Source organism: Carlito syrichta, unplaced genomic scaffold (genome assembly GCF_000164805.1).
Source record: "Carlito syrichta isolate Samal-C Ts95f unplaced genomic scaffold, Tarsius_syrichta-2.0.1 Scaffold113571, whole genome shotgun sequence".
In the NCBI taxonomy this organism is placed as follows: domain Eukaryota; kingdom Metazoa; phylum Chordata; class Mammalia; order Primates; family Tarsiidae; genus Carlito; species Carlito syrichta.
The window spans coordinates 35,363-47,927 of record NW_007057667.1 but is presented as its reverse complement, the minus strand read 5'-3'; the positions used below and the strand labels follow the sequence as shown (position 1 = coordinate 47,927).

The following is a 12,565-nucleotide window of genomic DNA, read 5'->3' as shown; positions in this document are numbered from 1 at the left end:
TCTCATCCAGAAGAGGAAGTGCATTGGGGATCAGCCCCAAAGAAAGTCCTAGAACTCCTGTTGGCACCTTTCCTTCTAGGAAGCAACTTTCCTTGATATGATTGTTATAGACAAATAAACAAACCCCATAGGTTGCAGCATTGTAGACTTTTGTTTTCCTTTTGTAGAAATTCAAAACCTCACACATTGGTAAAAACTGGATTTTTTTTTTTTTTTTTCTGTATGCCTACTTTGCAAGAGGATTTTCTCGCTTGTTCACTTTGCATTGTTGATGCGTCAGTCCTTTCTTCCTCCTCTCTTCCAGGGGCTGGAGGGGCAGAGCCAGACGGAGGAGCCGGCACTGCGGAGCTGCCACCTGATTGGCTGGACGGTCGCGGCTGGACTATAAAGGAGGCCCCTGCAGGCTTGCGAGGGAGACGCTCAGAGCATTCTGACTGCATCTTCACAGGGGAGGAGGCAACGTGCGCTCAAAACAGACGCCACAGCTCCTCCTGCCGCATTTTTTGCTTGTTTACCAATCCCACGCTGTTAAACAAGATGTGCAAAGGACTTGCAGGTCTGCCGGCTTCTTGCTTGAGGAGGTAAGGTTGTTTTCAGCCACTAACCATGTGAAACTTTTGGATAGAATCTCTGTTATTTTTGCATGTCATACTTGCTAACCCAGTTCTTTGGAATAGAAACAGTGTGGTCAGGAAAGCAACAGCTTTCTAGCTTTCCTCCAAGACTAGCTGGATATTGTGACTTAAGGAGTGTTGCTCCCTCAATTTCGGTACCTATGTGTTGTTTTATGCGACCTCGGTTTCAAGAATTGTTCTGATCTTTAATTCAGATTCCCTAACCAAGCTAGTTTTAAATAAGTGATATGAAGTTTGGGTTATGTATAGTGGTCTGAAATATCTCTATCTGGGATTACTGGTGTTATTGCACATCACTGAAATACTTAATTCCAGGTCTGGGCTTTCTGATAGCATGCTAGATTTTATTTGGGGGAAGATATCCCAAAATGAGGTTTGGTTACATTGTCAGAAAGGCACCACGCTTTCTGTGTGTTGCTGCGGTATCTTTCACTCTCTATGTTTTTACAAGCAAATGTTGCAGTAAAATAGTTTCAAAGCTAGATCTCCCTTATCTCTCTGTTCCTATTACCAGTTCTTAAAGTATCTTATATGAATGGCAGTTGAGAAGTATTGATCATAACAAATCAGTTAAGGGTTTTACAGATCTCATCCTAAGCATGTAGTTTTGTCAATGTACTCTCTTGATTAAATTAAAAAAAAAAGATCATAAAGCTATACAGCTATTCATCTATTCTGGGCTTTTTTCAAAAAAAAAAAAAAGGTTTAGGTAAATGCTTTCAGAGAATGCTCATATTAGCCAGTTGAAAATAAAACACAAAACTAGTGCATATTAGTAACTTAATCTTCTAATTAAAGGAAAACAGTCCATTTAAAGCTATGCTACTTCCTTTCTTGTCTCTCTGAAAATAGAGATGACCTTAAATTTTAATTTGGAAATAATCCCCAGAAGCATAGTCTTTTGTGTGTTACTAAAAAGCTTACTCTTCATATATTCTGTCATTTTATAGTATGAAAGAATTGATATCTTCTTTAAAATGGAACAGGAGGGTCTGGCAGAGAGTACCTGTTAAATACATGCCTCTCACCTGAATTGAGTGGAGCAAATCACTCCAAGCTTCAGTTAACTTCTATGTAATCATATAAAATACAAGAGTGTTATGAGAAAGTTATGGCTCTGGCAAATATTTTGGAAGACCGATGACTGATAGCATTAGATCTCTGCCCTCAGAGTTAAGCAGCTAACTCAAAGAGGTATGTCAGCAGAGTGCTCTCCCTTTCCTTATTGATGAATTGTAAATAATCTAGTCCACCACGTTTACCACGAGTGCCTGAGGCTCCAGAGGGGGCATCAACTGCTCAAGGTCACTTGGGAGTGAAGATCAAATCCAGGTGTCCTGACTCCAGTGACTTCCGAAATCATTTTGTTTTTTGTGTTTAGGGTTGGATTGTGTTAAAGGAATACTTTCTAAGCGTACTTCCAACTCTTCTTGAAATGACCCTGTATTCGTCAATAACTGTTGGATCTCAGGTGGATCCAACACATGGAAATATGAAGTAATTTCTATTTGGACTTCATAATACACTTAGTATGTCATCATCTTAGAATCACTTTAGCCTTCATTATTATACTTTTATATTGCCAAGAAGGATTTTGCATCCCCAACCAGACATCAGTCAGAGAAGCAGAGAAGGTAAAACAGTCTTGAAGGGGAGAGAAAATACTACTTAAAGAGCAGCCCAAGAACATAATGGAATTCAAACCTTCTGAGAAAACATATAGATAAGCCACTAGAGTAGCAGTAGCTATCCTAAAATGTTTTTATATCCTTGTGGTTTCATTTTTCCCCCGCCAAATAGGAACATCTAGTTCCTTCATTTTTTTAATGATAAACTATTTATTGACTTTTATAATAGAAGAGATGCAAGCAAAAGAATAATTAATAAAGAGTAAGAGCTGAGATAAAAGCTTATTAAAGTCCCCTCCTCCCCCTTTTCTAGTCAGTCAGCAGACCTCTGTGCCCTGGCTACCTATGAAATGATGGCAAAAACTGGAAGCGCTCTGTAATTAAACAATCACTAGCTTCAGTGATGACTTACTTCTTATTGTTTTTAAGCCTCAAATGCCCTTTGTAGTGTATATATCCACTAATAAAGGTATTAAAAAGAAAAGTAGCAGCGGGAGAGTACTAGAAACAAGCCTCAAGGAGCTCAGCTTTGAGCTTGAGCATTTGTGTTCGTCACCCAATGGTCCACTTCTGCCTGCTGGAGCCATGCCTCTCGGTATATACTCTGTGTATACCCCATAAAGTGAATTGTTTGACCCATCACATACATGGTTGGAACTGGAGAGACCTTTACTTTCCTGAGGTGCTTCTGCAGTTCCCTCTCTGCCAGCTGGAAGACAGATGAAAATAGCAGTCACCCGCCAGAAGGTGGCTTGCAGCAAGGATATGCCATATCCTTGCAGTTACTATTTGCTTTCCAAGTTTTAAAAATTACTGAGGGAATAATCATGTTTTCAATGTGGTTCTATTGGAGATACCAAAGGTGTTCCCTTGGTCAAAATGACAAGTGTACAAAAGAGCCTTCTGAGGTCAACTGGAAGGTCAAAATTCTAGTTGTGGATAAAGAAACTAGTATTACGTCTCTGGTCTCAAGGTAGTGTAGCAAGGCATAAGCAGAACCAAAAGGGGAATCTTGTTTTCGTCAGAGTTTGTGCCAACACCAACTCCCATTCCCTAACTAAACTGCCACTGCCCTAAAGACTAGTAATGAACTCTTTAAGTTTTACTACTAGGCTGTCTTTTAAAGAAAGCTGGTTATCTTATCATTCTCATTTTTTCTCTTCTGTGCAGTGCAAAAGATATGAAGCATCGGCTAGGGTTCTTGCTGCAGAAGTCTGATTCCTATGAACATAATTCTTCCCACAGCAAGAAGGACAAAGTGGTTATTTGCCAGAGGTAAGAGAAAAAAAGGTCTTGGTGAAGATCCAATGAAGTATTAACTATCTGATTATAGAGATGTTCTATAAGAAGAGAAGGACATTATGCCTCTGGTTAAGCCAGGTATAGACCAGAATGGCCTCCATTTTCATGGAGACATCATTACATTTGAAATTTTTATTAGTGAAGAAACTGCCCTATCTTATCATAATGATAAAAAAAAATATCTTCATTATATTTAGGATCTTAGGTTTCTTGTTCCAATTTTGTATCATGGCCTTCAAAGTATTCTTTTTCTCTGTAATCTTTCTAGGGTGAGCCAAGAGGAAGTGAAGAAATGGGCTGAATCACTGGAAAACCTGATTAGCCATGAATGTAAGTCTGACAGCTCTTCCCAACCCAGGTTGAGGCTCTCTGGATAAGACAAATTATCTCATATCATGCTGGTATAATAGAGCTTCAAAAAGGCCTGAGTTCCTTCCGACTTCCAGACTTAGTAACCTTTTGCTCTTATATCCAATGTGTTTGAAATTTTGCCATGTGATATACAATGGAAAGTTCATACAGAAATCATGTGGAAAACTGTCTCTCTTATCACATGGAAAAAAGGCAGAAAAAAATTCTAAATATTAAGATATTGTTGCAGAATCAACCTCAATTTCTCTTTTCCAAATCCACCTTGGCAATTGATAGCTGCACAGGCATTTCAGAAACAAAATACTTTCTTGAAAGAAGCAAGAATTATTAGGTATAACTGGGTTCTTGAACACCAAACACAGATTAAGTTTATATGACACCAAGTGACCCTTTAAAAAGGGGGGAAATAAGGGATTGTTTAACCCATGCCTTGTTCCCAAGCACCTCAGCTTTATCTGAAGTACAATATCCAGGAGGTCAACCAATATGACAACTGTAGTTCTTTTTCCAATATCACAGGTGGGCTGGCAGCATTCAAAGCTTTCTTGAAGTCTGAATACAGTGAGGAGAACATTGACTTCTGGATCAGCTGTGAAGAGTACAAAAAAATCAAATCACCATCTAAACTAAGTCCCAAGGCCAAAAAAATCTATAATGAATTCATCTCAGTCCAGGCAACCAAAGAGGTAGGATATGCATAATAATTGTACATATTTATGGAGTACATGTGATATGTTGATACATGCATACAAAAGGTAATGATTAAATCAGGGTAATTGGGGTATCTGTTATCCCATTTATTATTTTTTTGTGTTGAGAATATTCCAAATCTTCTTTTCCAGCTATTTTGGAATACACAATTAACTTTTTTTTTTTTAAGTTGGAGTCTCACTCTATTGCTCAGGCTGGAGTGCTGTGGCATACTCATGGCCATCACAACCTAGACCTGCTGGGCTCAGGCGATCCTTTCACCTCAGCCTTCCAAGTAACTGGAACTACAGGCATGCGCCACCACGCCCGACTAATTTTTTATTTACTGTAGAGATGAGGTCTCACCAAGTTGCCCAGGCTGATCTCGAACCCATGGGCTCAGGAAGTCCTCTCACCTCGGCCTTCTAAGTGCTGGGATTATAGGTGTGAGCCATCAAGCCCAGCCCACAATTAACCATTGATAGTCACTGTACCATGCTATAAAACACTAGAACCTATTTCTTATATCCAACTTTCTATTTCTTCTACCCATTAGTCGCTCCTTCCAAAAACGTAGGTTTTTAAGGCAAGGAAATCTTTGGATCTCAGTGAAACTTTCCTAGAATAGCAGAGCAGGCTATTATAATCTTAACAACTCTGAATAAATCAGTTTTTTTAAATTAAAAAAAGCTTTCTCATCTGCGTGACTTACATAACCTCCCCTAGTGAATTTTTCTGATGAATATCTCCAGTTTGTGAGAAAGAACAGAAGATATTGTCCTGAAAACCCCGAATCAGAATGAACCTTTCATATCCTCTTACAAGTGCCGGAGTGGAGCCAAATGCCCTTTGCTATCACGCCTGGGCTATAAAGGGTCCACAGTCCCTTATTCACTCCAAAACATATACTTTTCCGTCTGCAACAGTGTTACAGGTCTAATGTCTGTGACCTTTGCCCCTCAGGTGAACCTGGATTCTTGCACCAGGGAGGAGACAAGCCGAAACATGCTGGAGCCTACAATAACCTGCTTTGATGAGGCGCAGAAGAAGATCTTTAACCTGATGGAGAAGGATTCCTACCGCCGCTTCCTCAAGTCCCGATTCTATCTTGACTTGGCCAACCCTTCCAGCTTTGGGTCAGATAAGCAGAAAGGAGCCAAGAGTTCTGCAGACTGTGCTTCCCTGGTCCCCCAGTGTGCCTAGTTCTCACTTGGAGCAAGGGCTGAAATGCCAAGACTCTATGCTCTGGAAAACCTGAGGCCAAATATTGATCTGTATTAAGTTCCAGTGCTTTATCCACATTGTAGCCTAATAGTCATGCTGCCTGCCATGTGTGAGTCACTTCTACATATAAACTAGGTCTAGTTTTGGTGTTTGAGTGTTCATCAGGGTGGGGCCCCACACCAGTCCAATTTTCCCGAGTTTCTTTTAGGGGGCCATGTGAGCAAGTATCTAAATAATTGCCTTGTAGGTCTGGATTTTCAAAGATTGTTGGCAGTTCTTTCCTCCCAACAGTTTGACCTCAGGTTGGTTGGTTAGGACATGTCACGAGACATCCACACGCACACATATTCTGTTAGCCAGCACTTTCTCCAGACTCTAGATGTTGAGATGAGGTTGATCTATTTATGTAAGTGTATGTATGTATATTATATATATATTCACATACACACATGCACATTCTGTATATATATATATAGATGTCTGTGTATACATATGTGTGTGTGAGTGTGTATATATACACACACACACATTTCTGCAAGGGTAGATGGGGAAGACCCTAGGTGCTCATAACTAGAGTGTGTGCATGTACTTACATGCATGTTCGATCTATGATCTTTCATACTGCATTTGAACAGGGCAAAACTGAGCTAATTGCCATGCAAGCTAAAAAAGAAATGCTAACCTGTGGAAAGTTGGTTCTGTAAAACTCCATGGGTCTTGCTAGAGAAGCATCATCCAAGGGAATTTATGCTTAATGTAACTACTGACAGCCTCCGCCTCGAGCACTGTTCTAAGGAGCAAATACCATAAAAATAATGTACCTGACTGGCACTGAGCTGTCTTGGGCTGGTTGTCACTAATGGCACTTTTGAGTTCCTAAGCTGTCAGCTTCTTCTTTGCCTGGGTGCTCAAGGCATGCTTCTTAGCAGCTGGTTTGTGTGAAATTGGAGACAGGATGCTTGAGCTGAATGAAGAAATGCAGTTGAAACTTTGCCAGCTATATCTACCATAAGTTACTGGCTGAGCAAGGATGCAGAATTTAAAACTTACTATTTTTACCCTCTATCCTTTATTCCTCTCTTGATCAAGGTGCTCTTCTCATTTTATTTTTCCTGAGGACCTTAGCCATCAGATGAAACTCTTTAGTTCATTGTGGTTAGTTGTGGTTTTTTTCCTCCTCCATACTGTCTCCAGGCAAAATGCTTATGTTTATAAACCAGCAGCAGGAGAAAGATTGTATTTCATAAAGGGGAAACAAGTTTCACAAACTGAAAAGCCACCCTAAGTTTTCTCTTGCAAAGTAGAATCTTAATTTCATCCCCTACATCAGAGCTAACTGAAACTGAAAGCATTTCTTTTTAGGCTCTGAGATTAACTGTGAGGACAAAATAAAGATGTATAAAATAAGATATATAAAATTTAAAAAGATACTAATTGTTAGAACTACTGTTTGAAACTTTTCAAGGCACATTGAAATACTTGAAAATTTCTCACTCATGTTATTTATGATGTTGTTTTGTATGTGTTTTTATTATTATGTTGTTTTATAAATGGAGGTGCAGGATATCACCTGAATTATTAATGAATGCCCAGGAAGTAATTTTCTTCTCATTCTTCTAAAATGACTGCCTTTGAAAGTGTGCATACACACATACACACACACATTACATGCATGAGCACCTTTGTGGCTTTTAAGTCAATGTACTGGGCTGCAAAAAGAAGACCCCAGAGTGTGTGTATACAAGTCTTAATGCAGTAAAGATGTAGGATATCTAAATGTACCCTTCTTGTGTCTCTGGCAATCTTGCCTTTAATATCTCCAGAGTTCCTCATCAGTTTCCCTTTCTGTTATACACAGTTCCACAATGTTGTCTCTAGTTGACTTCAAATGTATAACTTATTGCCCTATTATAACTGTCATGACTTTCAGATTGTATCTGAACTCACAGACTGCTGTCTCGCACATAGGTCTGGAGGGTCATTCTGAATGAGAAGTAAATTATTTTACACAATACATTTTTGAGTGTGGTTTTCGACTGTATTTTTCTGTTATTACATCACCATTTCATATGGTGAGCTTGCTTGCTCATGTCCATGCACAGAATACTCCCTCCTTATGCATGCCTATTTCTACCATGTGCTTTCTAGGCCTCAAAGCTGATGCTTCCAGTGAAACACACGCATCTTATCAATAAGGGTCAATAAACGCTTCATATGAAACTATCTGCTTGGAAACACATTAATGCTCCACAGAGACATGTTATGAGAACCAGCAGGGTGTAGAATGACTTCAGAAACAATGACTTATGTTGAGTCTTTTATTCCTCCCATACCAACTACCTCTGAGAAAGAAAGCATGGACTGAATATTATTTCTTCTCCAGTTCCTGCCACTACTCTGCCTGTCTGTACTCACAGAACCAAGGCAGTCTTGGCTTCGGAGACTTTGCTAAACAGATTTAGCAATTTGCTTGCAGGTCCTCAACCAGTTTTCAATTCACCTTCCAGAGCTGCCCTCTTCGACTTCCAATTACCCACCGGCTTGAGAGAAGATGTAACAGTGGGAAACTGAGGGGTTGAAGGAAGGTATAGGTGTCTGGGACATAAATTCTTGCCCGAACTATTCAGAATCCTTCCCTCCCTTTTGCTGATTCTCTTCCCTGGAAAAGAGGTCATAGAACATTCACATCCTCAGTCGTGGGCACAGTGTCTACTATGTCAAGAGACCCCCATTTCCTGATCTTTCTTTCCTGTTATAGAATTGTGCTGACAAGGTGTTAAGAACAGATCTTAAACATTTTCGAGTAACAGATCCTTAAAAGGAAAACTATGAACCATCTTTTGAGAAAAATATACAAATTAAATTTTTTCTAAATTTTAGAGGAAACTTTTAATATCCTACCCCTTCCCCCAAAACACACAAGATTGTCATTCTTCTCTTAGAGTATAGATGTGCCAGACTCTCAACAGAGATTGTGCAGTAGCTGCTCCCTGTATAGGATAATACCTTCCAAGGATTACAGGGCAATTCAAAGTCACTATTAGCAGATGTAAGCCGTGTTTTTTGCCCAGCCTCTACCTCCCTCATCCTTTCTTTCTTCTTTATGGTTAGCCATTAAATAAATAAATAAAAATTGCTGACTCTTTTTCTGAAGATAATGTAATTGCATCAAAGACTATCTTTAGAAAAATACAATTATTATTGTTTTTTGGGTGCCAAGTACTGGCCTAAGAACTTTATATAAGTAACAAACAATTCTCACAACAATTCTAATATATAGATGCCAACCATGAATGTTCCCCCTAAAAATTTTAAGGACGAGGAAACTGAGGCACAGAGAATTAACTTGCCAAGGTGCCCTGGGCTGTGTTCTGGCACTCCATGTTAATGCTTAGAATTTTAAATTTGGAAATGAGATGATAGAAGAATGAAAGAGGAGAAAAGAGGAAATGAAAACAATAAAGGATCTTCGGGCTGGGTGCGGTGGCTGAAGCCTGTAATCCCAGCACTTTGGGAAACCGAGGTGAGAGGATTGCCTGAACCCAGGCGTTTGAGACCAGTCAGGGTAACTCGGTGAGACCTCATCTCTACAATAAATCAAAAAACTAGCTGGGCATTGTAGCGTGTGCCTGTAGTTCCAGCTACTTGGAAGGTTAAAGCAGAAGGATCACCTGAGCCCAGCAGCTTGATCCTGGGGTGGCCATGAGTGTGCCACTGCACTCCAGCCTAGGTGACAGAGTGAGACTCTGACTCAAAATATAAATAAATAAAATAAAAAACATAGTATCTTCAAGGGAAAATCAATTGCTCATCAGCCCAGCCTGGAGATATGAACAAAAAATTTAATCAAAGCAAAGGCAGTCAGATAAATTGGCTCATGTGACCAGTCAGACACAAAAGCACATATAAAAACTAAACTGCTCCATTCATTTAATTCAGAGGCTGAATTCAAAACATAAATCTGCTTAGGCCATTAAACTACAAGGTGACCAACTAAATTACCTGTTGTTTTATTTTATTTATTTTTTATTTTATTTTATTATTTTTTTAATCAATATTTTTTATTATGATATTGTGGGATACAGTTAAGGGTTAGGTATACAAATATGCTTCGTTTAGGCACCTTTGTTGATAAGAGGTGTCTCCCTGTCCCCAGACAGATATTTACTACCGTTAATTCCGTCTCCCTTCCCCTCCCCACCCATAGTTTCCCACCACTGTCAGTCATTTTCTTATAGTATTATGTTGGATGCTCAAGGTCCACTATATGAGTGAGAACATGTGATACTCAGATCTTTGTATTTGTGAGAGATTACTCAGTATTATAGACTCTAGTTCCATCAGGTTGTCGCGAAGTTCATGATTTTATTCTTTTTTATGGCTGCGTAGTATTCCATCCTGTATATGTACCACATTTTTTAAACCCAGTCCTCTTTTGATGCACAGCATGGTTGATTCCAGGTTCTTGCTATTGTGAACAATGCTGCAATAAACATTCGTGTGCAGGTATCTTTTTGATAGAGTGATTTGAGTTCTTCAGGGTATATTCCCAGTAGGGGAATTGCGGGATCATATGGGAGGTCAATATTTAGAGCTTTTAGGAATCGCCATACTGTTTTCCACAGAGGTTGCACTAGTTTGCACTCCCACAGCAGTGTAGAAGGGTTCCCTTTTCCCCACACCCTCTCCAGCAACTGTTATTTTTTGAGTTACTGATAATTGCCATTCTGACTGGAGATGGGTTGTTTCTCAGTGTGGTTTTGATTTGCATCTCCCTGATGATTAGTGAGGTTGAACATTTCTTCATGTGTCTGTTGGCTGCTTGGATGTCTTCCTTTGAGAAGTGTCTATTCATATCTTTTGCCCATTTTATAATGGGGTTATTTGCTTTTTTTCTTTTCAGCACGTTTGAGTTCCTTGTAGATGCAAGATGTTAAGCCTTTGTCAGACCTGGAGTTGGCAAATACTTTTTCCCAGTCTGTAGGCTGCCTCCCTGCTCTCTTGATGGTTTCCTTGGCTTTGCAGAAGCTTGTCAGTTTAATGAGGTCCCACTTGTCTATCTTCTCTCTTATGGCCTGTGGGTTTCAGGTTTTGTTCAGGAATTGGATGCCAATTCCAATTTCCATGAGGGTATGTCCTTCATTTTCTAAGGTTCTTATGGTTTGAGGTTTTACATTCAGGTCTCTGATCCATTTAGAGTTAATTTTTGTGTATGCAGATAGATAGGGGTCCTGTTTCAATCTTCTGCACATGGTCAGTCAGTTTTCCCAGCACCATTTACTGAATAGGTTCTCCTCTCCCCAGTGGTAGGTGGTGGAGGCTTTGTTGAAGATGAGTTGGTTGAGAAATTAAGGTTTTGTTTCTGGAATCTCAATTCTATTCCATTGGATTATATGCCTATTCCTGTACCAATACCAAGCTGTTTTGATTATTGTAGCTTTATAGTAAAGTTTGAAGTCTGGGAGAGTGATACCACCTGCTTTTGTTTTGTTTTGTTTTGTTTTGTTTTTTTGCTGAGGATTGTTCTGGCTATTCTTGGTCATTTGTATTTCCATATGAATTCCTGTGTTGTTTTTTCTAGGTCTGAGAAGAATGTTGCTGGCAATTTGATGGGTATTGCATTAAATCTGTAGATTGCCTTAGGTAAGAGGGACATCTTCACAATGTTAATTCTTCCAACCCATGAGCATGGGATATTTTTCCACTTGTTTTCCACATCTTTGATTTCTTTGAGCAGTGTTTTGTAGTTTTCATTGTAAAGGTCTTTCACGTCTCTGGTCAGGAAGATGCCAAGGTATTTCATTTTTTTTTTTTGTGGCTATTGTGAATGGAATTGTGCTTTTTATCTGGGTTTCTGTTTGTTTATTATTGGTGTAAAGAAGTGCGATTGTCTTTTGCACATTTATTTTATATCCTGAGACTTTGCCAAAGTCCTTTATCAGTATAAGGAGGTTTCTGACAGATTCTCTTGGGTTTTCAAGGTACAGAATCATGGCATCTGCAAAGAGAGATAGCTTGACTTCCTCTTTTCCTACTTGGATACCCCTGATTGCCTTCTCTTCTCTGATTGCTCTAGCCAGGACTTCCAATACTATATTGAACAGGAGGGATGAGAGTGGGCATCCTTGTCTTGTTCCAGTTTTCAGGGGAAATGATTCCAATTTTTGTCCATTTAGGAGTAGTGGGTTTCTCGTAGATGGCTTTTACTATTTTGAGGTATGTTTCCTGTATTCCTAGATGTTCGAGAGTTTTTATCAAGAAGCAGTGCTGGATTTTATCAAAACCTTTTTCTGCATCTAATGATATAATCATGTGGTTTTTGTTTTGACATCTGTTGATGTATTTAATTACATTTATGGTTTTATGAATGTTGAACCAGCCTGGCATCCCAGGGATGAAGCCTACTTGGTCATGGTGGATGATCTTTGAGATGTGTTGTTGAATCCGGTTTGCTAGGATCTTGTTGAGAATTTTAGCATCTATGTTCATCAAAGATATTGGCCTGTAGTTCTCTTTCTTTGTTGGGTCTTTACCTGGCTTGGGTATCCATGTGATGTTAGCTTGGTAAAATGATTTGGGGAGAGTTCCATCTTTCTCAATCGCCTGGAATACCTTCAGTAGTATTGGTATCAGCTCCTCCTTAAACGTATTGTAGAATTCTGCTGGAAAGCCATCTGGTCCAGGGCTTTTTTGTAGGTAGTTTTCTTATTACAT

At 39.3% G+C, this 12,565-nt stretch overlaps 1 protein-coding gene across 3 annotated transcripts; it reads left to right on the top strand.

Moving 5' to 3' along the window:
• The first annotated feature begins 217 nt into the window (after positions 1 to 217).
• Positions 218 to 8,074, top strand: RGS4 (regulator of G protein signaling 4). Of its 3 annotated transcripts, none has more exons than XM_021719098.1 (5): positions 218 to 581; positions 3,434 to 3,538; positions 3,834 to 3,895; positions 4,457 to 4,623; positions 5,591 to 8,074. In XM_021719098.1, the coding sequence occupies exons 1-5, from the start codon at positions 223 to 225 to the stop codon at positions 5,828 to 5,830; spliced, it is 933 nt and encodes a 310-aa protein (XP_021574773.1). In that variant the 5' UTR covers positions 218 to 222; the 3' UTR covers positions 5,831 to 8,074. The 3 variants fall into 3 exon arrangements, with proteins under 3 accessions (XP_021574773.1, XP_008069934.1, XP_021574775.1); XM_021719100.1 differs by having other exon boundaries at positions 421 to 461; XM_008071743.2 differs by lacking the exon at positions 4,457 to 4,623 and having other exon boundaries at positions 416 to 581.
• Positions 8,075 to 12,565: the final 4,491 nt, after the last annotated feature.